The 25425-nt window shown below is 55.8% G+C and overlaps 2 protein-coding genes across 6 annotated transcripts; one reads left to right on the forward strand and one right to left on the reverse strand.

The window, feature by feature from the left end:
- The first annotated feature begins 511 nt into the window (after nucleotides 1-511).
- On the forward strand, nucleotides 512-13974 carry CSDC2 (cold shock domain containing C2). Of its 4 annotated transcripts, XM_047867629.1 has the most exons (5): nucleotides 512-540; nucleotides 949-1063; nucleotides 9379-9677; nucleotides 11314-11436; nucleotides 12011-13974. In XM_047867629.1, exons 3-5 carry the CDS (start codon nucleotides 9502-9504, stop codon nucleotides 12171-12173), a joined length of 462 nt encoding a protein of 153 aa, XP_047723585.1. In that variant the 5' UTR covers nucleotides 512-540; nucleotides 949-1063; nucleotides 9379-9501; the 3' UTR covers nucleotides 12174-13974. The 4 variants fall into 4 exon arrangements, with proteins under 4 accessions (XP_047723585.1, XP_047723584.1, XP_047723582.1 ...); XM_047867628.1 differs by lacking the exon at nucleotides 512-540 and having other exon boundaries at nucleotides 856-1063; XM_047867626.1 differs by lacking the exons at nucleotides 512-540; nucleotides 949-1063 and adding an exon at nucleotides 8265-8375.
- On the reverse strand, nucleotides 8288-24615 carry PMM1 (phosphomannomutase 1). 2 transcript variants are annotated; one of them, XR_007154099.1, is made up of 9 exons: nucleotides 24457-24607; nucleotides 21333-21450; nucleotides 20103-20179; nucleotides 19885-19976; nucleotides 19545-19644; nucleotides 16068-16143; nucleotides 15144-15259; nucleotides 14281-14771; nucleotides 8288-9027 (listed from the first exon to the last, which is right to left on the reverse strand). XR_007154099.1 is itself a non-coding variant. In XM_047867625.1 (8 exons), exons 1-8 carry the CDS (start codon nucleotides 24541-24543, stop codon nucleotides 14649-14651), a joined length of 789 nt encoding a protein of 262 aa, XP_047723581.1. In that variant the 5' UTR covers nucleotides 24544-24615; the 3' UTR covers nucleotides 14228-14648. The 2 variants fall into 2 exon arrangements, 1 of the variants encoding a protein (XP_047723581.1); XM_047867625.1 differs by lacking the exon at nucleotides 8288-9027 and having other exon boundaries at nucleotides 14228-14771; nucleotides 24457-24615.
- Between the last annotated feature and the right edge of the window lie 810 nt (nucleotides 24616-25425).

Genomic DNA, 25425 nt, shown 5'->3' on the forward strand with positions numbered 1-25425 from the left:
GGAGTGGAGATTCACCCCCAGGGCCTCTCTGAAGTTAAAACTTGGGCACTGGGAAGGGAGGGGGAGTAGTACAGCCAGGAGTGTGTGTGTGTGTGTGTGTGTGTGTGTGTGTGTGTGTGTGTATGTGCCTGTAGCAAGCTTACTCTTCCCTTAGGGTCTTCTTCTCTTCAATTCAATTCAATTCAATTCAATTCAATTCAATTCAATTCAAATGTCTTCTACTGGGGGCCAGAGAAACAGATGAGTTCTGTGACTTGCCAATGTTCTTGTACCTTATTCACAAAGATTTCGGCCAAGTGAAGGACAGATCTGAGCACAGTGTCAGTGTTAATGGAGGACAGGGGACACTGTGAGGAACCAGAGGGTAGGGGAAGGTCTCAGAGACCCTGGAAACCTGGTTTATCGCACTCTTGTCTGGAGCATCCTCAGAGAGAGCTCCTCTCTGCTGCGACCTCAGTTCTCCCAGCCTCACCCCCCACGCCACAGCCCCCAGCGTGTGTGCACGCACACACACACACACACACACACACACACACACAAGCACTCCCACCCACTAGCTCTCTAATTGCCAGGAATGCAGGCTGCCCCAGCTACTCTCCCCCTGCATTCCTCAGCAGCTACTCCCACCTGGCAGGGCAAATTATACCCTGGCCTGGCAATAAAAGCCACTTTCCAAAAAAAGAAGCTTTAGGGCCCTGAGAGACGCAGCTAACTCTCTCGCCCAGCCTGAGCCTGACTCAGGAGGCGGTGTCTGGCCCAGAGGCAACAGGGCCCCATGTCCCTTTAAGCAGGGAGTACAAACTCCCAACCCAGTCCCTCCCTCTCGCTCTTCCTGACGTCAGGAGGAGGGCGTGTGTGAGTGAGTGAGTGAGGGGCTTGAGGTGCTGCATTCTCTCTCTCTCTCTCTCTCTCTCTCTCTCTCTCTCTCTCTCACACACACACACACAGGCGTACACACATCTTTCAGACCCTCCCCTGCTGGCCAGCTCCAAGCACCCGAGAGAGGCAGAGTGCTGAAGGCGGCGGCAGGAGGCAGTGCCTGGACCTCATCTGCCAGGGAGAGGTAAGGGGCTGGTTGGGGGAGGAGGGCACACCAGCTCCAGAAACTGGCTTTGGCAGGGCGAAGCAGGGAGGCACGAGGTGGTGGGCCGGGGAAGGTGGCTACCTCCCCTGAGACTGGCCCAACCCAGTCCAGTTTACTCCGGGGACGTAGGAGAATGTGTAGATGAGCCCACCCTGTCCTCCCTCCTCCCCTGCCTCCCTCCCTCCTCTTGGCCCCCAAGGGAAGCTGAGGCTGTGTGGTTCCCTGTGAGAGAGTGTGTGTCTGTGTGTGTGTGTGTGTCTGGGACTGTGTCTGGCTCAAGAGGCAGAGAAACAGCAGACACCTGCCAAGCCGCAGCCTCCTGTCTGAGAACCAGGGGAAGAGCCCTGACCGGGGAAATAATCGTGCTCCTGCCAAAATGAGAATGCAGCAGGGAGCATATGGGTCTTTCTCCCTGGCTGGGGCTTGGGAGGGACCATCTAGGGCAGGCAGACAGTTGGACCTGCAGCAGCTGTCTTGTCCTGACTCTATTTCTCCCCAGACGCGTTGGGGATAATTGTGTTAATTGGCTTGGAGAGGTGGCTCCATGTAATTATTATCACCTCAGAGCCACCCCCACCCAGAGCTCTCCTCTCCTCTCCTGAGGCCACTCCTCTCCCCTGCTTGCAGGTCTGGCTTTGACCTCCACTCTTGCCAGGGTGCAGTCCCTGGAGAGCTAGGATGATAAGCCAGGGGCGCCCCCCCCCCCCCCCCCGCTGTGGGACGCTCCGTCCCTGAGTGGCCTGCCCCCTGCCCCGGCACAGTGAGTCCAGGCAGAGATAAGGGGTGATGCTCGCACCCGCAAGGGAGACAGCAGGTTCCTGCCAAGCTGCCAGCCTGCAGGCTCTTCCCAGGGAGAGGGGAGGGGGACGCTGAGCGAGAGAACAATAATAAATACAGTGTGAACTGCTGCAGCGGCTGGGGCTGGGGGAGGGGAGGAGGAAAGCGTGCCCGGGTGGGGGGTGAGGGGTGGGCAACCTCTCTGAGAGCCTGGCACCATGCCCACCTGGATGTGCTCCAGCAGAGGCCTCTCGATGGGATGGGGCAGTCTCCAGCCCCCCGGAGGATGGGGAGCCGGCTCCCCCAGACTCCATCCCACAGGCCTCTGGGCCCTCCAAATTCTGGATGTTTCCTTCACCCAGACTCCCTCCGCCTACCCCCACCATTTCCTTGAAGTCCTTTCTAACATCTGTTTCCTGTATCTGCCCCCACCCCTCTGGATGTGTCTGCCCCCTACTCCAAAAAAATAGAAGGTCTAAGCAGGAACTGGTTGCACGAGGGCCTGGGAAAGGCCGAAGGACAGTTTGGGCCACAGAGTCCCCTCCCAGGCCTGGCTATGTTCATGGATGCCCACTGGCCGTGGAGGGGCTCAGGAGGGAGGAACAGGGGGGTCTTATACAGCCAGCCCGTGGAAAGGGGACACCCACAGGCTGGTCTGGAGGCAGGTCCCCTAGATTGGCACCAGCAGAGGGCGCTCAGGACTTGGCTGAGCTGGTCCCGTCTACGGGTCACCACCAGCACAGCCAAGTCCCAGAGCCTGGTGGGAAGGGGGCTTGGGACAGTTCAGACCTTCGTCCGTGTGGTGCAGCAGGGTAGGGAGCAGAAAGTAGCAGGGGCGGTTTTCCCCTGCTCCAAAGCCGGTGGAATCGTGGTCACGGGGGTGGGAGCACGGCACGTTGGAAAGCTCTGGGCTTTGGGGTCACGCTGATTTGAATTCAGCTACCAGTGTGACTTTGACCAACCCCTTCCTCTGTCTAGGGGGGTTCAGAGTGGGGAAGTGACTCGCTCAGGGTCACACAGCCCGGGAGAGCTGGGATGTGAGCACGGCTCTTGCGCCGTCCATCTTGGCATCCTCACCCCCACCGATGCCAAGGAAGCCCAAAGGCCTTCATCAGAACAGCCCCCCAGGGACGCAGGGGCACGTGACAAGGAGAGTTCAAAAGGCCTCGATGAAGCTCGAGTATTGGCTGGGGCAGCCCCTCACCCCCTTACACACGCACTGTAGGAGGGGAAAGAATGAGGTTTAATTAGGTCACCTCCAGCTGCTGGAGCAGCTTTGGCACTGATGTATTTTAAGGAATGTCTGGTGGCTGGGGGGAGGGGGTGGCCGGGGAAGTGCTGGCTTCTGGCTCTTGGTCCTGAAGCCGTTTCCTCACCCTCCTGGGCCCACCATGGACAAGACCCCAACATTCAGAAAGCCTTCCCATCTCCGTCCTGTGTTCTCTGTCCTTCCCCTTTTTAGCCACTGTACCCTTTCCTCCCCCTGGCTGCTCCTCCATACCAGGGACTTGGGGCTGGGACACTTCTGTCGGGGGAGTTGTTTTTAAGCTTGCCAGAGTTGGCAAGTGATTCACCCAAGGTCATGGTCTGAGTCAGCACAAAGCCAGAAATAGAACCCCAAGCCCTGTCTCCCCAATTCTTCTGCGCCCCTGCTTTGCCTTCTCCAGGGGAGGGCAGGAAATATCAGGGAGCTCCCCCACCTCCCAGAGGTCTTTCTATAACGCGCCCCCCAACCTCTCCAGGTGCAGAAGCACAGCTCCTGACCTGCTGTGTGACCCCGCACTTCCCCTCTCTGGGCCTGTTTACTCTTCTAAAGAATGGGGATAATGTAATTACCACGTGGCAGGGGGTCGTGGGGTCTACCTGAGGAAATGGGGCCAAGGACTTGGCACACCACTGGCACGCGGCTAACAATCAGTACATGGTGGCCACGCCTCTTGTCATGTTAGGACTTCCCACGCTGTGTTCTGGTCAATCTGTTCCTCCCACTGGACTGGGGGCCCTCGAAGGGTGGGCCTGTCTCCTCTCGTGTCTGTTGTTCCGATGCCTGGCATTCAGTTTCCTTTCGGTTATACGTGGGTTTTTGACAATCTCAGAGGACAGCTGGACTGACCTTCAGTAGTCATCTGGACCAGTGATGATTTGAGTAGCTGAGGGGAAAAACGAGGCCCAGAGAGGGTTAAGTGCTTGCTCCAGATCACATAGCCCTGGGTGGTTGAGCTAGTTTGCTTTTCCTAATCTGCCCGGAACAAGAGGGATTCTCATGGTCAAGAGAGGACTCTAGTAGCCATTTCCTGCCCCCTTCTTTTTGGGGTACCTGAGACTTGGAGGAGCCCCAGCACCAGGACGGCAGTCACCTGCTGACAGGGCTGAGTCACTACCCACAGCCCCACGGCCCCATGACACTGTATCAGGGCCTCACCTCAGGTTACCTCTGAACAGCCCTGATGTTTGGCCTTTACCTCCCCTGGTCCTTCAGTCTGCAGAATTGCTGGGGTTTGGCCTTCATGCAGGGAAATGAAGACAAGCTTGGCCGGGAGGATCAGAGCCAAAACGCGCGCACAGGGAGATGCCCTCTCACAGGTGGACCGTTGACACAGCAGCTCCTCAGCTCCTCCCACCAGCGAGACAGGTGCTGCTATTAGCCCCATCTGGCAGAGGAGGAAACTGAGGCTCGGAGAGAGAGAGGGTCACTGCAGACCCAGGGTTCCAACCCAGGCCGTCCGGGTCCTGACCTGCCCTCTGAATGTCCGTTGGCTCATCGTGAAGGGCATTGTTTCCATAAGAGATTCTCCCAGACATACTGAGTCCCTTGGGGGCTGGGCTTTAACTCTGTATCGAAACGAATGTTCTACAAACACATCAGTTTCTTTGCTTTTGGAGTTTATCTTCCCCTTTAGTTTCTCAGGGAAAGTTCTTCTGGTAAAACTCCAGCCGCGTTTTGGCTGAACCAGGAACAGAATTTAAGCTCACAGGAAGAACACTGTCTGCCTTCAGACAAACCTGGGCTCTGTCACTTCCCTGCTGTGTGACCTTGGGCAAGTCACTTAGAGCCTCTCTAAGCCTCAGTTTCCTCATCTGTAAAATAGAAACAATTGTAATTCCAACCTTTCAGGGCAACTGGGAGATTTTGAAATGGAAAGCAGCCTCCTCAAAGACTTTCGCATGGTGTGCGGCACTCAGACGATAAAAGCTGGGCCTTTGCCTGCCCCTTTCTGCCTCCTTTCTTCTGGAGGCACTGCACTGGAGGGTCTGCACTGGAGGCATACCCTTCTTTCCTTCTCCCTGGTCTGGCCCAGAGAGGGGAAGGCTGTCCAAGGTCGCACAGCCCCTCAGTAGCAATGCAGGGCCTGAACCCAGGATTCCTGACTTCCCACTGCAGGGCTCCAGAGCCAGACTACCTTGGTTCAAGTCCTGGTTCAGACATTAATTGCTGTGTGGCCTTGAGTGGGTGACTTAGTCTCTCTGAGCCTCAGTTTCTTCATCTGCAAAACATAGTAGTGATCGCAGCCGCCTTAACGGGCAGCTGCAGGAATTTAAGAAAAAGGAGAAGCAAGGCAGGGACCTGGTGGGTGGGCAGTTCTCTGGGGCAGCGGGGAAGAGGAGAGTGAGGGTGGGCTCGGCTCGGCTCGGCTGGGTCTCTCCTTCTACCCACTCCTCCTTCGTCCTAAGCCCAACTGAGCACCCCTGTCCGGGAGGAGCAAGCTCTTACCCGGCACCTACCCAGTTCTTCCCGCATCCCATCCCATCTCAGCCTCACGGTGTCCTCTGGAGGAGGCCTTCTTGTGCTCCCCGTTTTCCAGAAGAGGAAGGAGGTGAGGGGAGACCGCAGAGCAGTGCTCTCTGCACTGTGGAGGCTGCCCGGTCACCACCCCCCCAGCCCTAACTCCTGCTCTAAGGCCAACTGTGGCCAACTGGGGTGGGATGGGGTTCAAGGGTCAGGGAGCAGTCCCTGCCAGGCCTACACGGCTGGAGGGCAGGAGCACCTGTCATTGCTCTTATTCCAACCACTTCTCTCCTGCTGCCTGGTCCATTATGGGGAACCCATTCTGGGGAGGGCCAGGAAGGGAGGGCTGCTGTCAACCCTAACCCTGAGTAATCAATGCATCTCTCCCCCTTCCCTGAAAGAGGCTTTGGGTTAGGAGGCCTGGCTGGCTGGCGGGAGCAGGGCCCAGCTCAGCTGTGTCTCCCTGGAAACCACTGTGGGCTGCCTGTGCCCCTCCCCCCCAAGACCTCCCAGCACCGGCTGTCACCGCCAAGCACAATACCAGCCCTGGGAAAACTGTACAGTGGGTAGGCCCGCCCTGCGTCCTGGAGAGAAGGAAGCAGAACTTCTGTCCACCTGCCCTCCATGCCCACATCGCGGGGGAGGGAGGCACCCCGGAGTGAGCTGTAGGGCCCGATGCCTCCTGCTTTCCCGGCGGTGGCATCTTGGGTAGATTTGCCGCCTGCTTTCCTTTTTGATAACAGCTTAATTGCAATATAATTCACATACCATATAATTCAACTGTTTAAGGTAGACAAGTCAGTGGTTTTTAGTATACTCAGAGTTGTGCAACAATGCCACAGTGGGTTTGAGGACATTTTCATCACCCTAGAAAGAAACTTGGCACCCATTAAAATTTACTCCCCCTTGGGGCACCGGGGTGACTCAGTCGGTTAAGTGTCTGACTTTGGATTTCAGCTCAGGTCATGATCCCATGGGTTCATGAGATCAAGCCCCGAGTCAGGCTCCAGGCTCACAGGATGAAACCTGCTTAGGATTCTCTCTCTCTCTCTCTCTCTCTCTCTCTCTCTGCCCCTCCCTCGCTCACACACACACACACACACACACACGCACGCACGCACGCACGCGCTCTCTCTCAAAATAGATAAACATGAGAAAAAAAAGAATTTACTCCCCTTTATCCCTTCCCCCCCAGGCCTAGCAACCACTAATGTGCTCTCTGTCTCTGTGGATCTGTCAGTTCTGGACATTTCACGTGGATGGAATCACGCAATGTGGCCTTTTGTGACTGGCTTCTTCCACGTAGCGTAATGGTTTCCAGTCTCGTCTGTGTTGGAGCGGGTATTGGCATTTCATTCCTTTTCATGGCTGAGTAATATTCCAATCTATGGCTATACTACATCGTGTTTCTCCATACATCTGTTGATGGACTTTTGGGTTGTTTCCACTTTGGGCCTATTATAAAAAATGCTGCTGTGAACATTCCTGTATAAGTTTCTGCGTGATTGCTTTTCTTCTAAAAATGGAATAAGGGGCACCTGGGTGGTGCAGTCAGTTGGGCGTCTGACTTCGGCTCAGGTTGTGATCTCTTGCAGTTCGTGGGTTTGAGCCCTGCGACAGGCTCTGTGCTGACAGCTGGGAGCCTGGAGCCTGCTTCAGATTCTGTGTCTCCCTCTCTCTCCCTGCTCCTCTCCCGCTCATGCTCTGTCTCTCTCTCAAAAACAAATACATTAAAAAAAAATTAAAAATGGGAATAAAAATGCCACACCTGGCCCTGCCTCCTGGAGCAGGCTCAGGAAGAAAAGGCCCACCTCAGCTTGAGCAGTCGTGAGGAGGTATGAGGGGCCCGAGAGGCGGTGGCCGCTCCCCTGCAGCTCTCCTGGCCGGAGGGGGATGGGGGCTGCTGGGCAGGAGGAGCATCTCCACCCCTAGGGACGGCAGAGACAGCTCATCATCCTGACCCAGAAAAATCCCGCTTGCTGTGTGACCTTGAACGGCGGCCAGGAGACCTGCCCCGCTGTTGGGTGATGTGAGTCCTCAGTCCTCCCAGAGCCCCGCCATGCCATGTTTTGGGGCTCCTTGGACTCTGGACTCCTAAGGAGCCTTAAACTCTTCCCTGGAAATTCTAGGCTGGGGTGGGGCGCAAGATGGAGGCCAGAAATAGGCTTGAGGCTCAGGGATTTACCTCTGGCACCAGGGCCTTTGGGTGAGGGGGTGAGGTAGTGAATATCAGGGGTGAGGAAGTAGAGAACCTCGCCATCCTCCCTCCCACATGACTGTGGATTATGAGCACTTCTTTATATCCTCAGGCTTAGCCACGCCTGGCCATAGCCTGTGAGGGAGTGTGGTGGTGTTTATCAGATCCATTATACAGATGAGTTAACTGAGGCCAGTGGAAGTGCTACCCGAGGTCAGCAGCTAGTACACGGCGGGGCTGGGGTGCTCGTGCTCTCCTGGTCTGGGTGTCCTGCCTGGCCCCAGGCCCCCAGGCCGCCTGCCGCAGGCTCGGCCAACAGCCTGGTTCAGTCCACTGAGCTATCCTCCCCAGGGTTCCACAGCAGTGTCTCTTGGGGCCTAAGACTTCCCAACCCCTGGGGAGAGGGAATGTGTTCTCTTTCCCAATAGAGGAAAATAGAGGATGCATTCTTTCAAGGTCATCCAGGCACTGAGCAGGTAATGAGGGAATTTCTACTGATCAGCACTGATGACAGCAATTTATTGGGCATCTCTGAGATGCCAGACGCTGTCACACACACTAAATCGTGGACTTCGCAGCAACCTTGCATGGTGAGTATCTTCAACATCATTTTGGAGCAGAGGAAAGTGGGGCTAAGGAAAAATCACCAGCATTCCCAAGAGCTTACCACTCGCTCATGGTGTTCAAAGCAGGTGGAGAGTCATGAAATCCACACGGCAACCTTCTCCATGAAGTAAGAACCAGCACTATCCCCATTTTACAGAGCAGGAAACTGAGTCAAAGGTTAAGAGTGTTGACAAAGGCTGCACAGCCAGTTAGATATAGGAGGAGGGATTCAAGCCCATCTGGGTCAGAGCCTGCGTTCCCACCCACCATGATGGAACTGTTGGAGTCACGAAGTTACAGCGACAAAGCTGAGATTCAAACCCAGGTCTGTGGATTTGAAGCTGCTGATGCTTGTGCGAAACTATGTTCCAGACCATCACTGGTCACCTTACCCATCCCACCTCCCGGACCCCTAGAGTGAGAGAATTAAGCTTCAAGCTGGAAGGACCTTGAGGTTAGTCTTAGCTTGCACCATCCATCGTGACCAAATACCACAGCCTGGGGGCTTAAACAGCAGACATTTACTCCTCACAGTTCTGGAGCTGGAAGCCCAGGATCAGGGTACAGCACGGTCTCCTTCTGGTGCGAGCCATTTTCCTGTTTTGTAGACCTCCCCCTTCCGGCAGTGTTCGTCACCTGGCAAAGAGGAAGCAAGTTTTCTGAGTCTCTTCTTCCAAGGGCATTAATCCCATCACAGGGCCCCACCCTTGTGACCTCACCGATACCTCATTACCTCCCAAAGGCCCCATCTCCAAATACCATCACATTGGGGGTTAGGACTTCAGCATATGAATTTTAGGGGAAACAATTCAGCTCATAGCAAGGTCAGATGACTGTTTTGTCTTCCTGGTGATGACCCTAAGTCAGGGTCCTGAAGTCACTGTGTGAGGATTCACAAGCAGGCCCAGAGCTCCAGACTTGTGCGCGGTGTCTAGAATCTGCTCATCCTGGACCACACTCACCTGTACCTCTCTCTCCCCATTCCAGACGGAGCCTGTGGCTGGTGTGGCTGCCGAGCAGGGCCAGGCCGGGCCCTGCCCGCAAGGACGCCCGAGTTCTTCGCCGGCCCCTGAGCCCGGGAGCCCACCAGGCTCTCTTGCTGGATCCGCCATGACTTCAGAGCCCACGTCACCCCCAGTAGTGCCCCCACTCCACTCTCCCAAGTCTCCTGTCTGGCCCACCTTCCCTTTCCACCGGGAGGGCAGCAGGGTCTGGGAGCGGGGAGGTGTCTCATCTCGGGACCTGCCCAGTCCTCTGCCCACCAAACGGACCAGGACATACTCAGCGTGAGTACCTGCCCCTCGCCCAGGCTCCAGTGATCTTTCCCCAGGACGGGTCCCCAGCCCCATTCTTTTCTGACCCCTGTTGTCCTCACTCAAGTCCAGGGGAGCTGTGTATGAACCTTCCAGTAACTACTGTGTTCATTCATTCATTCACTCCACTAAGATTTATTGAGCACCTGACCAGGGGATCCAGTGGTGATTAAGACAGTCTTTGCCCATTAACTGCCTATAATCCAGAAGTAATTTATCTACCATTCACCTCCACCCTGCAGGGTAGGGGGAGAGGACCCAGCTTCAGACATCGGGGAAGGTGAGGTCCTAGCGGGTTTGGAAGATGTATTAGGTGAAGGAAGTTGGGTGTTCCACATACGTGCATCAACCTGGACAGAAATGGAAGCAGGCGATTGACCTTTGGTGAGGGGTGGGCAGTCTAGACAGAGACCAGCCTTGAGCCTCTGGGGTGGATCACTGGATGGGATCACGGTGGGGAGGGGGTTTGTGGAAGTTGCAAAGGAAACTGACTTGCCGTGGCCAAAGAAGAGAGTATTTTATATTTCATTTCATTTTATTTCATTTTTGAGAGAGAGCGAGTGAGCAGGGAAGGGGCAGAGAGAGAGAATCCCAAGCAGGCTCTGCACCATCAGCACAGAGCCAGACACAGGGCTCAAACCCACAAACCATGAGATCACGACCTGAGCCGAAATCAAGAGTCAGATGCCCAAGCAACTGAGCCACCCAGCCGCCTCTGGTTTTTTTGTTTTGTTTTTTCTAATAAGCTCCGTGCCCAACGTGGGGCTTGAACTCATGATCCCAAGATCAAGAGTAGCATGCTTCACTGATTGAGTCAGCCAGGCGTCCCTAAAGGAGAGGTTTTTGATGGCAGGCACTAATTGTCCCCTATGTCCAACCCAAGGCCAGGCACGGAGCAGATGCTTAATAAATGATGAAGGGATGAGTGACAAGTACGTGAGTAGGATACAGCTGCCTCAAAAAGTAGTGAGCTCCCCATTTCAGGAGGCATTCAAGTTTAAGCTAGATATTCTTCACTCAGAAGTCTTATGACAGGGGGTGCCTGGGTGGCTCAATCGGTTAAGCGTCCAACTCTTGACTCTGGCTCAGCTCATGATCTCATGGGTTGTGAGTTCAAGCCCTGCACTGGGCTCTGAGCTGATAACTTGGAGACTGCTTGGGATTCTCCTCTCTGCCTCTCCCCTGCTGATGGTGCGTGTGCATGCAAGTTCTCTCTCTCTCTCAAAATAAATAAATAAACTTAAAAAAAAAATAAAAAGAAATCTTAGAACAGGAGCCTATGTAAGCCCAAACAATCTCAGGAGGCGAGGGTGCTGTGTAGAGAGTGGGTGTGTGTGTGGGGGGGGGGGGGGCACTCCCTGGGAGTCAGGAGACCCTCTTGCTGTGCACCCTGGGAAAGCCAGTTCCCCTCTCTGGACCTCAGTCTCCTTACTGTCCAATGGGACCACGAGAGGGCTGAGCTAGCATAACTGCGCAGCTTCTGACCTGGGGAGGCTTTTCCATAGCCCTGAGACGGGCTCTGCAGGCAGGGCCTGGGAGGGCTGTGGGCATCCGGGGGTGGGGGTGGAGTCCCCAGACCGTAGCTCTAATCCCCCTGCTCTATCCTCAGGACAGCCCGTGCTTCGGCTGGCCCAGTGTTCAAGGGTGTCTGTAAGCAGTTCTCACGCTCACAGGGCCATGGCTTCATCACACCCGAGAATGGATCCGAGGACATCTTTGTGCACGTATCTGAGTGAGTCCCTTCGGTATCCCTATTCTTGGCTGGGTCCCTGCTGCAGGTTCCTGGCAGTGCCTCAAGAAATGCCTCCCCAGGCTTCTCCCCTGGCTGGCTGAAATCTGGGTTCCTAGCATCTTTCTCCTGCAGCAGGGGCTGCAGGTGCATGGGAGGAGGAGGAGGGCTAGGCTGGAGCAAGGACCCTCACCACCACCCCCCCGCACCCCCCCCTCCCCCCAACCACTGGCTGAGCCCTGGGATCCTGTTTCAGCATCTTGAAAACTGAGAGGGCTGGGCTGGCCCCTGGGTTTTTCAGCCTGAAGGGCAGAGACATAGGAGAGGCGGTCTAGGCCTGGCCCCCGGCCCTGATGCCCGGCAGAACCTGGAGAGGACACTGAGCTTCTCCAGGCCTCCGGACCTCCTGTGCCTTTCACATCTCAATCCTCAAACAGCAGGGGAGGGACTGCTTAGGGTTCCCACTATATGGATTCGGATCCGAGAGCTCAAACTCTGGGATGGGAGGGGAGGCTGCCCCCAGCCCGTCTGGGAAGGGGACCCACTGCTGAGCTGACGCTCCTCTCCTGCCCACCAGCATCGAGGGAGAGTACGTGCCAGTGGAAGGCGACGAAGTGACCTACAAGATGTGCCCCATCCCGCCCAAGAATCAGAAGTTCCAGGCTGTGGAGGTGGTGCTCACACAATTGGCCCCACACACTCCCCACGAGACGTGGTCTGGCCAGGTCGTGGGCTCCTAGGCTGGGGGGCTCACGGGTCAGCTGCTGGGCGGGTGGGGAGCCACACTGGGTAGATGGGCAGCCTCGGGCTCCGGGCCCCGCTGCGCCGGCTGACCCAGTTCCCTGGGCGGCCTCAGTGTACACGTCAGTCTGTCTGTGCTTGTGGCCGTGAGCGTGTGCCTCCATCCACCCCCGTGACCAGTGACTGTTGTGTGAGCTGGACCGAAGGGGAGGCCACCAGACCTGCCTTCTGTTTGTCCGCTCTCTCCTCCCCCTCCCTGCCACATCCGCACAGGACGCCCTCGCCCTTCTGTCCACTGAGCCTCTGAAGGCCTGCGTCAGGCCTGGGAGGCGGGGGCACCAGTGGGCCCACCGTACCAGCTTGTTCCCCTTGCCTCTGGCCCCGGGACCAGACTCTGCTTGTACTTAAACCGCCCACCCTGGGCTGGGGTCTCCCACTGTGGCCTGTACCCCTTCCCTCAGAAGCCAGGCCAGCGAGAGCTCTGGCGGAGCCTCCCAGCCTCTGGCAGGGCAAGAGGGCAAACGTTGGAGGCAGACAGAGCCCTCCTCACCGCCATGGCCCAGCCTTCCTTCCACCTGCTCTCTCCTCTTGGCATACTGGAGAAGTAGGCAAGAAGGAGCTGAGCGTGGAACATAGTTTTTGGGGTCCTGGTTTTGCCGGCCACAGTCCCTCGTCCCCAGCCTGATAACAGCTCTATGAACTCGGGTAAGGCCATGTTCCCTCCCCGGGACTGAGCTGGGCCATGCTGCCTCCGCCCTCCGAGACGCAGATCTGGGGAGGGGTGGGGGCGCATCGCCCCCAGTTTGGATGGAGCCATCCCCTTTGCCCTGACCCACAGGCTCTGCTGATACTCCGCCCATGCTCAGATCCACTGGCTGCTGAGGACCCAGTGATGCAGACGCATGTCCCCTCAGGCAGGGCCAGGCATGGGCACCTACAGGATGGCCCTCAGCCTGTGACACCACCAGCCCTGCAACCCCTTGCTGGCCTCTTCCTGCAGCTATAGTAGGTGGCTACTGCGCCCCAACAGGCCAGTGGCTGAGGTGTGATCCCGATCTCTTGAGTCCCTTAAGGGGTGTGTGTGTGTGTGTGTGTGTGTGTGTGTGTGTTCACTCTTGGGTCGGGGGCTGGTGTCTGGCCTGGGAGGCCAGGACGGAGCAGCTTTGCCTCCATCCTACCACCCCCCCCCCCTCCTTTCCATAAAACACATCATTTGATGGGAAAAGAAATGGGGGTCAAGGAAGTCTTGCCAGGGACAGTGACCCTAGGAGACTGGGTCTGTGAATAAAATGGGCTCAAATGCCCAGAATGAGGGGGTATCTGTTTAGAAGGATCCCCAGCCCTGTGGGAGCCCTGAGGCCCCAGGGTAGAGATCAACTGGGGTAGACTTCCCCTCCGCTGTTCTCAGTCCCTGCAAGGCTAGGGGGCCAGAACTGCTGAGATATGCTGGATGGCCCCTGCAAACTGAGAATGGCCCAGCCTGACACCCCACTCTGAGCTGCAGCTACTCCAGCAAGGCCTAGGGCTTGCCCTGGAGGAACAAGGACTTCCTGGCTTCCTTGGTGGAAGGTTTATTGGTACCCTCCCCACCCCTCCCTTAAGGCACTTGCTGGGAGACAGGATGTGGTGACATCAGCCCAGGGCTGCCTGGCGGGGAGGGAGGGGCAGAGGGGCAGGAGGGCTCCTCCAGACCCACAGCCCTGCATCGTCCAAGTCAGAGATCCCCCTGAGACCCACAGCCTCCCGGACTCCCCTTCCCCCACCTCCTAACACTGGCAATAAACCCTCAACTGTGACTCAGCCTGGCCCAGAGCTGCCTGTCTGTCTGGGTCCCCGGGGAGGAGCCTGGGGAGGGTACCCCAAACCAACCCGTGTTCAGGGCTTCAATGGCCTGTTCCAACACCTCAAGTGGATCAAAGACTTCCTGTGTGACCCCATGGGGAGTGGAGGGAGTCCCTGCCATCTTGCTTCTCTTTCCTCATCTGCAAAGCGGTGGCTGTAATGTCATCTGTGACTGGAACCAGTCATCCATTCAGATGGAATTTACACCATACCTTGTTCCAGGAACTTTAATATTTGTGAGAGAAAGTTCTGGCAAATACGCACCTTCCCTAGCGCTCTGTACCCCTCCGGCACAGGCGAGCGGGCTGGCTCTATCTCGTCTGACACTAGCACGTGCCTACTCCCAGCGCAGGCAGATCTGTTCTGTTCACAAGGACGGGCAGCAGCTGTAGCCAGGGCTGTCAGGGTGAAGGACGGAGCTGGTCCCACCAGGAGCTGACCGGATGGGGACGGTGGTCCTCGTGGACCCTGGCCCCATTAAGGTGGGCCTTGCAGCAGGGTATAGGAGGCAGGCATCCTGAGCCCAGGAGGAGGGGCCCTGGCTCCCCACTTCCTCAACACCAGGGCCAGGGGCCCTCTTTAGGCCCAGGTAGAACTCTCTGGAAGTCCCTAAGAGCGGGTGTGGGTCCTGGTCAGGCCTCATGGGCGGTCTCTGGGAAAAAGATCTCTCGGCATCGCTGTACTGTATCCTGCGGAGAGACCACGCTGTGGCCGACGGTCCGGGGATCAGCGTAGATCTCAAAGTCATTCCCACCCTGCACACAAGAAAGGGCAGGGAAGACACAAACATGTAACGCCTGAAGGAGCTTCCCAGGGCTATGGCCCAGCATGCGCCCTGGCGAGGAGTCCCCCTCCCCACACTGGCTCCTGGAGCTGCCTCTTCTGCCCTCTCAGAACCACCAGGAAGCCCACCTTCCGGGCCTTCACCAGATCTGCCCTGACTCACTGTGTGACATGGGACAAGTGTCCAGCCAGCTCTGGCCCCAGCCTTCCAATCTGGGTAATGGGACTGGTGAACACTAGCTGGTCTCCAGTAGTCTCCCAGGGGCCTGTTCTGTTGCCCTATGTCCTGGCCTTGACCTGGGGGTGATTTGGGCTGGAAAGCACCTGGGCTGAGCCATACTCACGGGACTGGTCTCGTTCCCAAAGAAGTGAATGGTGTCAAAGCTGTCTTGGTCCAGACTGTCCAGGCAGTAGCGCTTGTCCCAGCCCTCAGGGAAGACGTCAAAGCTGATCATGCCTCCTGTGGGGGATGGCAGACACGGCTAACAAAGTGGTGGCCCACTGGGTGAACTTGGGCAAGATCCCTCATTCATTCACTCGACAACCCTTGAGTGCCTGCTTAGAGCCTGGCAGAAGGCACGGAAGACTCAGGGACCTCACGAGAGTTGCGATCCAGGGGGAAGAACAGGCAGTAAACCAACCAGACCACCTCGGAGCATGTAAGTCAGTGGGGTCGGGGGAGGGAAGCTCCCCAGCCAGCACGGTTGGGGAGACCTCTCCGGGAGGGAACACTAAGGCCTAAACCAGAGTGGCAACTGCAGGGGAGCAGGCAGAGTCCCCAAGAAGGGCATGGAGTGTGCCAGCACCAGAGAAGGCTGGGACAGGGCAGGGGTGAGGCCATACAGGCCCTGGGGTCCAGTGAGGGCTCTGAGCAAGGGTACAGCATGGTCTGCTCTTCTGGGAGTGTCCCTCCGGACACTGGGCAGTGGGTGACGTGGCAGTGGGAGGACAGCTGTGCTGGAGTTAGCCAGAGCCCGAGAAGAGGCTGCAGGAGATGATGTGAGCTGTGGTCAGATTCCAGAACCATTCTGGATACAGGGCCTTGGGACTTGTTAGTAGACTGTAGGTGGGAAGGGGTGAGGGAGAAAATTGAGGGAGATGCTTTGGTTTTTGACCTGAGCACCTGGGTGGGTGGCAGGACATAGGCTGGGTTTAGGTGGGGAAGACTGGGGGCAAGAAAGCTTTCTAGAGGTGCTGGGGAGCGAGACGCTGGGCTGGCTTCCGTGCCAGGCTCTAAGACCCTCCACAGGACGAACAGATGGACATACCTCGGGAGAACCTCAGCCCTTTTCCGGCAAACTCTGTTTTCAGGGCTTCCACAAACTTCTCCCGGATCTTTTCCTTCTGCAAGAGGGGAGGGAGGAGACTCAGGGGGCTGCTGTGAGCCAGGCCTCGTGTGAGCTCAGGTGGACACCGTGACTCCCCCCCCCCCCCGCCCCACTTTACAGATGAGGAAACAGAGGCTCAGAGAGGGGGCTGTGCCTTGTTCAAGGTCATACAGCCTCAGTGGCAGAGCCAGGGCCTGAGTCAGAAAGTCTATGACTGAACTCAGGGTCGGATCCTGCCAGTGGGGGTGTGGGCAGGGTATCTGGAGGAAGCCTCAGAGTGGAGGCACGAGGAGGTATTTGAGGGGATGGGGCAGTCTGAGTCCCAAGTCATAAGGTCCACCTCAGGGCAGGGCTCAGTCCTGTTGGCTCTGCCCAGCTCAACAAAACAAACCAGACACCAGAGATGGGCATGAGATGCCCATGAGGATGGGGAGCCCTGTTACTAAGTGGTGGTGGGTACTCAGAGGTCAGCAGGATGCCAGGTGGCCGTGAGAGCCTGGCCAGTCAGCTCACAGGTGACCTGGAAGGGAGTTTGGACACATCCTGGGGAACCAAGAGTCACTGGGGACTCTTGGGAACAGAGTGCCCAGGACTGTATTTTAGTCAGTCCACATTGTGTAGGATTGGAGTGGAGAGAGGCAGGCAGTGGCCAATGGTTTGGGGCCTGCAGTAGGCCAGGAAGGGTGAGCTATAAGGCCAGATATGACCCAACCTGAGAGATAAGGGCAGACCCTCTGGGTTCCAGGCCTGGCCATGTGACTATGGACAAGTTGCCTGACTTCTCTGAGCCTATTTCCTGGACTAAAAGATGGAGGTAATAAATGAACCCTACCTAACCTGTGTCTCCTAGAAAAGCAGACAGGAGGCATGTGAGCCCCCTGCCTGCCTTGGTTTTGCCTTAGCAGGCAGGCAGGCAGGCAGGCAGGCCCCCAGGGAGCCCAGAGTCCCCACCAGGGGCCACTTTGTGGGCCCAGGGTTAGAGTTAAAGGTGTCCCAGGCTCAGAATAAACGTTCCCACATCGCCTAGGATGCTGTATCTCCTGGGTCTACAGAACCAAGCTGATCACTGGACAGCCCGTGTCAAGTCCAGTGTCAGCAAGGATGAGCACTGTGACTTGAGCTGGTCACTTAACCTCTGGCCTCAGAGTCCTCATCTGAGGAAGGGGACTACCTGCCCTTGGGATCTGAAGGACCAGAGAATAAAATATTGATATGGGATCCTGGCTGGTGTAGGGCACACAGATCAGGAAGTTCATGCCCCCCCACCTCCAATATCAGAAGGGGGCGAACAGGAGCCAGAAAGACAAGACCCTGGGAGCTTTGGGAAGGGTCAGTGTGTCTTACACTTCCATCTCGTCTAGTCATTATAGCCCAAGAGATGGGAACTATGTTTACCCCCACTCTACAGACATGAAAACAGAGGCACACAGTAGTAAAGCCACTTTTCTAGGCTGCTCAGCAAGCAGGAGGTGGAGCTAGATTGGAAACTGGGTGGCCTGAGTAGAGGCCACCTCTCAGTATGTGCATGGGAGGGGCTCTCTGCCAATGGTCAGTGTTAACCACCCCAAAAAGAAAGTCTTCATGCCTGTGGGCATTGCCTATTCTAAACCCTGGGACCCAGAGTGGGAATGGGGGGTCGGTGAGCTGGAAGGCATCCCTGTGAGTCCCACCCACCCTCAGGGAAACACCAGAGGGGAACAGGTAGAGTCCCAAGGTCCCACGTTCAAATCTTTGCTCTGTAACCAATTCCCTAAGTGACCTTGGCAAGGCATTTCCCCTCTCTGAGCCTCAGTTTCCTTTTTCATAAAACGGGGATAACACCACCTATTTCATTCATTCAGCAAGTATTTCTCTCGAGCACTTGCTACGTGCTGGGCACGTGCTGGGCACATGCTGGGCACAGGGGATCCAGCGGTGAACGGCCTCAGAAATCCTGGCCCTTAAGCAGCTTATAGCTTCAGCAGGGGAAACAGATAATAACCAAGATTTGAAAAGTAGGTGATAGGGGGCGCCTGGGTGGCTCAATTGGTTAAGCGTCTGACTTCGGCTTCGGTCATGATCTCGCAGTCTGTGAGTTCGAGCCCCGCATCAGGTTCTGTGCTGACAGCTCAGAGCCTGGAGCCTGCTTCAGAGCCTGTGTCTCCCTCTCTCTCCCTGCCCCTTCCCCACTCACACTCTGTCTCTCTCTGTCTCAAAAACAAATAAACATTAAAGAAAAGAAAAGAAAAGAAAAAAGAAAAGTAGGTGATAGAGTGTATTAGAGGGTAGCGATGGCTGCTTGGGGAGGAACAAGAGAGGAGTAGGAGGTGCAGGGGGACGCACTGTTGAATGGAATGAGAAAGTGACACGTGAGCAAATGTGAAGAGGAAAGGACCAGCTGAGTCTGAGGAAAGTGTGTTCCAGGCAGAAGGCACAGCCCTGAAGTGGGAACCTGTCTGCTATCTCTAGAATCCGCAAGGAGAACATGGTTGAAGCAGACAGCAAAGGGGAGAGAAGGCCACAGACGGGCCAGCGGGAAAAGGCTTTGGATGGGCGGACTCACTCCATCCCTGAAAGGGCAGGGTAGGCGGTAGGCTCGATAAGCAAAACCCAAGTCAAGGTTTAGCAGGGGCAGCACATGCAAAGGCGAGAGAAATACTGGTATGTGCCAAGAACAGATGCAGAGAGAAGGCTGAAGGGGTGGGCCTGACCTGGGCAGACCCCTCAGGGCTCAGGGCGGCCCAGGAGGGGCTGAGACACTGCTCAGTTGGCGAGAGGAGCAACGGAAGTTCTGTAAGCAGGGAGTGCATGGGGGCGGAGGTGCTTCAAAAAGGTTCCCAGTGGCACCGTTAGAGAACAGACTGGCAGGAGCTTATTGGGGAGGGGGTGGGGAGAGACACATAAGTGAACAGATTTGAGACAACTCCGGAGGCTGAATCAAGAGGAGTTACTGCTGGGGCGCCTGGGTGGCTCAGTCGATTAAGTGTACGACTTCAGCTCAGGTCGTGATCTCACAGTCCGTGAGTTCGAGCCCCAAGTCAGGCTCTGTGCCGACAGCTCAGAGCCTGGAGCCTGCTTCGGATTCTGTGTCTCCCTCTCTCTCTCCCCCTTCCCTGCTTGCACTCTCTCTCAAAAATAAAATAAAAACATAAAAAAAAAAGAAAAAAAAGAGGAGTTACTGCTGTACCCTACAAGGGTGGGAAGGTGGAAATGATACCCTAGGGTGTTGGCTTAGATAAGTGGTGGCTAGTGGTGGAGGAAAACCAGCCATGTTGGAAAGACGCGGAAGTGCCTAGACCATGGCACATGGTGGGTGTCCAAAAGGGACTGGTTGAATCAGACCACCACTGCCAATCCATTTCACTGATGGGAAAACAAAGGTTCACAGAGGTCGAGTAACTGAGGCCCTACAGCCCAAGGTCACACAGTTGGTGGCACCTTGTCTAGTTCGGAGAACTCGATTCGCTCCTCCAGGGTACAGCTCCGGCCGATGGGTGAGATGTTCAGCATGCCATTCCGGAACTCGATGAAGGTTCCACTGATGGTAACGGGGGTAGGAAGGGGGGCAGGGAGCCAGAGAGAAGGAGAATGGCCCTGAATTCAAATCCAGCCCCATTTGGGACCACGGCCTCCTTGGATCTCCCAGGAGACAAGAATTCACGCACCAGTAAGTTGGGGCCCTGGAGCGTGCAGGTCCCATCTGAGAGACCCACCCCTGTCCTCCCTCAGGCCTGGGATGGAGGGGGAAGGCTGGATGCAAGGCTGGGAGGGGTCTCACCGCTTCTTGGGCAGCCTGAGCAGGGCCATGTAGCGGAGGCAGAAGTTGATCAAGTCTTGCAGCAGCTCCTCCCCCAGGTGGCTCTGGATGGTCTGGGCAAGGAACAGGGGGCTCTGGGTTTGGCGGGCACAGTGCCCTCCCCCAGCCCAGGACAGAGGCACCACAGGCTATGTCACTATGGAAAAGTGTCCCGGGCTGAGGCTCTGGGGGCCACTGACCTGCTTGGAGAGCAGTCGTCCATGCTTATACTGCACTGTCCCATTCTCGGCAAACACATAATCAAACTTCTCGATGACTTCAGGGACATGTAGAGGCCAGGGGGAAAGAAAGAGTGTGAGACCAGGTACCCAGAGCCAAGTAGAAGGATAAAGCCCACACTCCTTGGTTTGGCACTCAAAGCCCATTTATTCCACCCCAAACCTGCTTTTCTAGGCTCTTCACTTTCAGCTTTTTCCCCAAACAAGCCAGTCACACGTCTGGGCCTTTGCTCACACAGGGCCTTCTGCCTGGACCACCTTCTCCCACTCCACGATCTGGCTCCCTCCTCCAGAAGCCTTCCAGGACTCCTCAACAGAGGGAGTCATTTCTGCTCTGTGATCTCACAGCGCCACCATCCAGGCACCATCCAGGGGCTTCTGTCACTGGTTTCATGGGGGGATTTCCAGCTCTGGCTGCCATGTAAGTGGCTGGAGGGTGTGGGAGGAGGAGGTGCGGGGGGGGCACAGCCAGGAGGCTGCTGCAGGGTCTAGGTGGGAGGCGATCACTTGGACAATGGAGGGGCAGTGGAGACGCAGACATGGACACACAGGGAGCTATTTCTAGACTTACTGGAGAATGCACGAGAGGGTACGGGAAAGGGAAAAGTCAAGTAAGTTTCTGGTTTGAGAACTGGTGGGATCTGCCCTGAGCTGAGACCAGGAACTCAGCTGAGAACAGATGCTCTGGGTCTAAAACAACTTCCTGAGTGACTTCAGATCCTTCTCTGTTAAATGGGATAACCAAGCCCTTCCTAAAGTTGGTGTTGAGGAGTAAATGAAAAGAAGTTAACACATGGCCATTTTCAGCAATGGTAGCCATTACTAACTACTGTGCATTTCAGGGGCCAGGCAGGGGCCACCGACTGAGCCAGCCAGGCATAACTATGTGCATTTTAAAGACAAGGAAATCATCCTAGACTCAGCAAAGAGAGCAGAGAACGTGAGCTACTCAAGGGCAATATTCTGTCTGCTTTGTTCCCTGTTTCTCCAAAGGCTGGCACAGTGCCAGGCACATGGTAGGTGCTCACTGTGAATCAGTGAGGGGAGTATTTCGCTGTTTCCCCCTACTTCCTCTGCAGCACAGAATCGGGGCAGGGTCTTTGAAGGCACATGGGTCCAGGGGCCTCCCGAACTCCCCACTCCCTGCACCCCCCCATCCTAACTGTGGGTGGCTCTGGGCGCTGCTCGTACCTTCATCCCCCTCTCCCAGCTGCTCAGCAATCTTAGAGTAGTCCGAGCCGCCCACGACGCCGATCTGTACCCTAGTTCGCAGCTTCTGCAGGAAGGCAGCCACCTCAGGGTCAATTTTCTGCAGGGACAGGTTGGGGAAAGCACAAGATTTGTGGCTGTCAGCATGTCTGGGACCCCCATTCAATCCTCACTCGGTGCTCAGAATCCAGGGAGCCCATGGTTCCATTGGAATCTGAGGTTCAAGGTTTAGAACCCAGACCACAAAACTAGATGTAATGGGTTCAAAAAGTCTCTCAGCTGCAGGATGATCTTGAGCAATGGGCTTTGTTTTCTTTGCCTTACTTGTCCCATCTATAAAATGGGGGAAACAGAGTAGCAACCAGATGGAAGCAGTCACTGCTAAGATTAAATGAGATCGTGGATCCAGAGTGCTTGGAAATAAACAAGCAATTAACTGGTGACTAATCACATGAGGATTCCCCACCAAGGAAATGCAAACTAATGAGTTACACTCCATGTTTTCAAACCTTCAGCTCTTTAAAGCTGACAATATGTGTAGTAAATGATGATGTCAGATGTTGCCTATGAGAGTGTAAACTGGTGCAGCCATTTTGGAGGGTAATTTGGCAATATCTATGAAAACTTAAAATGCGTGTGCCCCGTTACCCAGAACTTCCGCTTCTCTTGCCTGGATGTATATGGAGGTCCCCTGGGGTATGGTTTATAATAGTGAAAACCTGCAAACAACTCATAGGCTCATCAATCAGAGAATGGTAAATATCTGCTCTGAAATACTACACTGTGGTTACACAGAATAAGGCAGGCCTGTGCTTCCAATATGGGAGAGTCCTGAGACATGCTGTTAACTGTTAAAAGCAAGTTCCAGGAAGGCACACACAGTATATCACCCATTAAATTAGGGGGAAAAAAAGGGGGGGGGGGCGCCTGCGTGGCTCAGTTGGTTAAGTGTCCAACTTTGGCTCAGGTCATGATCTCGTGGTCTGTGGGTTCAAGCCCTGCGTCAGGCTCTGTGCTGACAGCTCAGAGCCTGGAGCCTGCTTCGGATTCTGTGTCTCCCTCTCTCTCTGCCCCTCCCCTGCTCGCGGTCTGCCTCTCCCTCAAAAATAAATGAACATTAAAAAAATAAATAAATAAAAGAAGCCTCACAAAACAATGCTTAATATTTGTTCTGAGCAAACAGATCTAGATGAAGGTCTGGAGGGAAGCCACAGGAGAGGCAACCACCTTTCTTTCGGGAGGGGGTGGGCCAAGGATCCTGACATAGTCAGAGGGAACTTTAGCCTTCTCTGTTGTTTTCATTCTTTACAAAAGAAAGTGTTTATGAATACGTGTACAATTAAAAATTAACTTTTATTGGGGCGCCTGGGTGGCTCAGTAGGTTAAGTGTCGGACTTCAGTTCAGGTCATCACCTCACGGTTTGAGTTCGAGCCCCGCGTCGGGCTCGGTGCTGTCAGTGCACAGCCTGCTTAGGATCCTCTGTCTCTCTCTCGGTCCCTTCCTCGCTCGCTCTCTGTCTCTCAAAAATAAATAATAAACATTACGGGTACCTGCATGGTTCAGATGGTTGAGCGACCGATTTTAGCGCAGGTCATGATCTCACAGTTCGTGGGTTCAAGCCCTGCATCAGGCTCTGTGCTAACAGCTCAGAGCCTGGAGCATGCGTCAGATGGTCTCCCTCTCTCTCTGCCCCTCCTCTGCTCACACTGTGTGTGTGTCTCTCTCAAAAATAAATAAACATCTAAAACAAAATTTTTAAATAAACATTAAAAAATTAACTTTTAGTTTTTAGCTTATATATTTATTTTTTTAGGAATCTCTACACTATGTGGGGCTAGAACTTACGACCCCCAGATCAAGAGGTGCATGCTCTTCTGAGCCAGCCAGGTAGCCCAAAAATTAACTTTTAAAAAGCACTAAGGATAGGGCTTGGCATGAACATTGAAGGACAGGAATAACACACTGTTCTTATATAGGCTGATGGGTCAGTGGAGCAAAGGGTCAGAGGGAGGGGCTGGGGCTGTGTCTTCGACCCTGCCACCCTCCACTGACCTCTTTCTGCCATCCTTGAGGAGGACCCTGAGAGCTGCTGGAGGCAGGGCAGCCAAATACCTCCTTGTGCCCCCAGAACCCAATCCAGGGCCGTCCAATAGGGAAGGGGGGGTCAATCAGGACCTAAAAGGGGAGGCTAAGGCCTGGGTTTCCATCAGTCTCTGCCCTGCAACCCAGCCCTACTGGCTCCCTGCTCTAGGGGATCTTAGTTGTTCCTTATGCCCAGGGACTGGAGGGCAGAATACCCTTAGGGCCAACAAGAAAGAGGCCTGCTTATTTATGTACCCCACCAGATCAGATTGGGGGCTCATCTAGGGTGAGATCCAAAGCTAGAAAAACTGAGCGTGGAGCAGAGTTTGGCGACAAGCCTTTAAACAAGCAGTACTCCCACCCTCCTTGTGCCACAGTATGTTCAGTGACCAGACCAGGCCTGGGGACTCTCACCTCCATCCAGGTGGTCAGAGCCCAAAACTAATCCGAAAAGTTACAGAAGCCTTACCTCCTTCCATAACTGGGGGTGGGAGGTAAAGTGGGTGAGGAGCTTGAGAAAACAGACCTCCACCCAGGCCTGTAAAGGTCTGGTGGGCTGGCTCCGAGACCCCCGAATCCCACTAGGTGGCGACTCTGATGCTTGGGTGCGCGCAGAGGGCTCTGGGCTAGGGCTCTAGAGCCCCGGGCTCAGTCGCCAGCTTCGGGCTACAGGTGCATCCTAGGGGCGGGTGCCCGGGCTGGCGAGGCGGGGGCGCCCGGGGACCAGGCCTCGGCGAGAGGAGGCCTGAGCGGGGGCAGCGAAGCTAGGTCCCCGCTCGCAGCCTCCTCCCTCCAGAATCCCACCCGCCCCGACGCTCCCGGGCAGAAGGTGAGCGCAGACGCTCGGGGGACGGGACATGGAGGACCGAGTCCCCATCACTCCCAGTAGGCGGCCCTGGGGCATTAGGGGCTGTATACCGCTGCATCCTACACTCGGTCCTGGGGTGTCCAGGGTCACGTCGCTGCAGCCCTCTCTGTCCGCGTGACACTCCCGACGGGAGCTGCTGAACGTCAGGGCCTTACCTGGCGAGCCGGCGTGAGGGTCCCGTCCACGTCAAACAGGCAGAGGACGCGCTCCTTCCTGCGGGCGCCCTCAGTGGCGACCGCCATGGCTGCAGCTCGGCGCGCGCGGCAGAGTGCAGCGATGCCGCCTCCAGAGCCGAGTAGGAAAGAGGCTAGACTAGGCGGGGCTCGGGAGGGGCGGGGCCAGGGCGTGATCTCGGCGGGAGAAGGACTGCCCTGACGGGGCGGGGGCGGGGCCTGAGCTGACTCAGGAAGGCTGATTCTGATTGCACCAGGTGGGGAGGGGGCGTGGCATAGGGAGGAGCAGAGAGCAGCAGGCTGGTCTGATTGTTCCAAACCAGACGTAGGCGGGGCCTGAGCCTGGGCGCGACGGGAAGTGAGGCATAGAACCCGGAAGAGAGGAACGGGGCCAGAGTTGGTGCTCGGCGGGAATATTCTGATTGCATCTGATCTAGGGTGGCTGGACGGGGGCGGAGCCTCAAACCCTGCAGTGCAGTGAGAGGGCGGGACTCCAAGAATCTGAGCTGTCCCCGAAGTCTCCCCGCCCGCCGTCAGTCACTCCGTGACTCACCCGTTCCTTGCTAATGCCTTTGCCCTACAAATCTTAAGCGTTAATCTGATGGCCTTTGCTCAGGCTCTGGACTTTACCAGATGGCCTTGGCGGACTAATAATCCTTCCGCTGTCATTCTGTCCACCCCGTGAGGCCTAGCTCATGGTCCACCTCCTTCAAGAAACCTTTCTGGATCCCTCTATTAATAATTATTCAACCATCACGTTGACTTTATGATCAGTCCTAGGTTGCCTTCCCTCCCAGCTCCACCACTATGTGACTTTGAACAAGTCACTTCACCTCTCTGAGGCTTTGTGTCTCCATCTGTGAAATGGGAAGAATATCACCTACTCTGTAGGGTTGTTGTGCATATGCAAAGAAATAAAAAATGTAAAAGAGCCCACATAGGACCTGGCAC

Source organism: Prionailurus viverrinus, chromosome B4 (assembly GCF_022837055.1).
Source record: "Prionailurus viverrinus isolate Anna chromosome B4, UM_Priviv_1.0, whole genome shotgun sequence".
NCBI classification, from domain to species: Eukaryota; Metazoa; Chordata; class Mammalia; order Carnivora; family Felidae; genus Prionailurus; species Prionailurus viverrinus.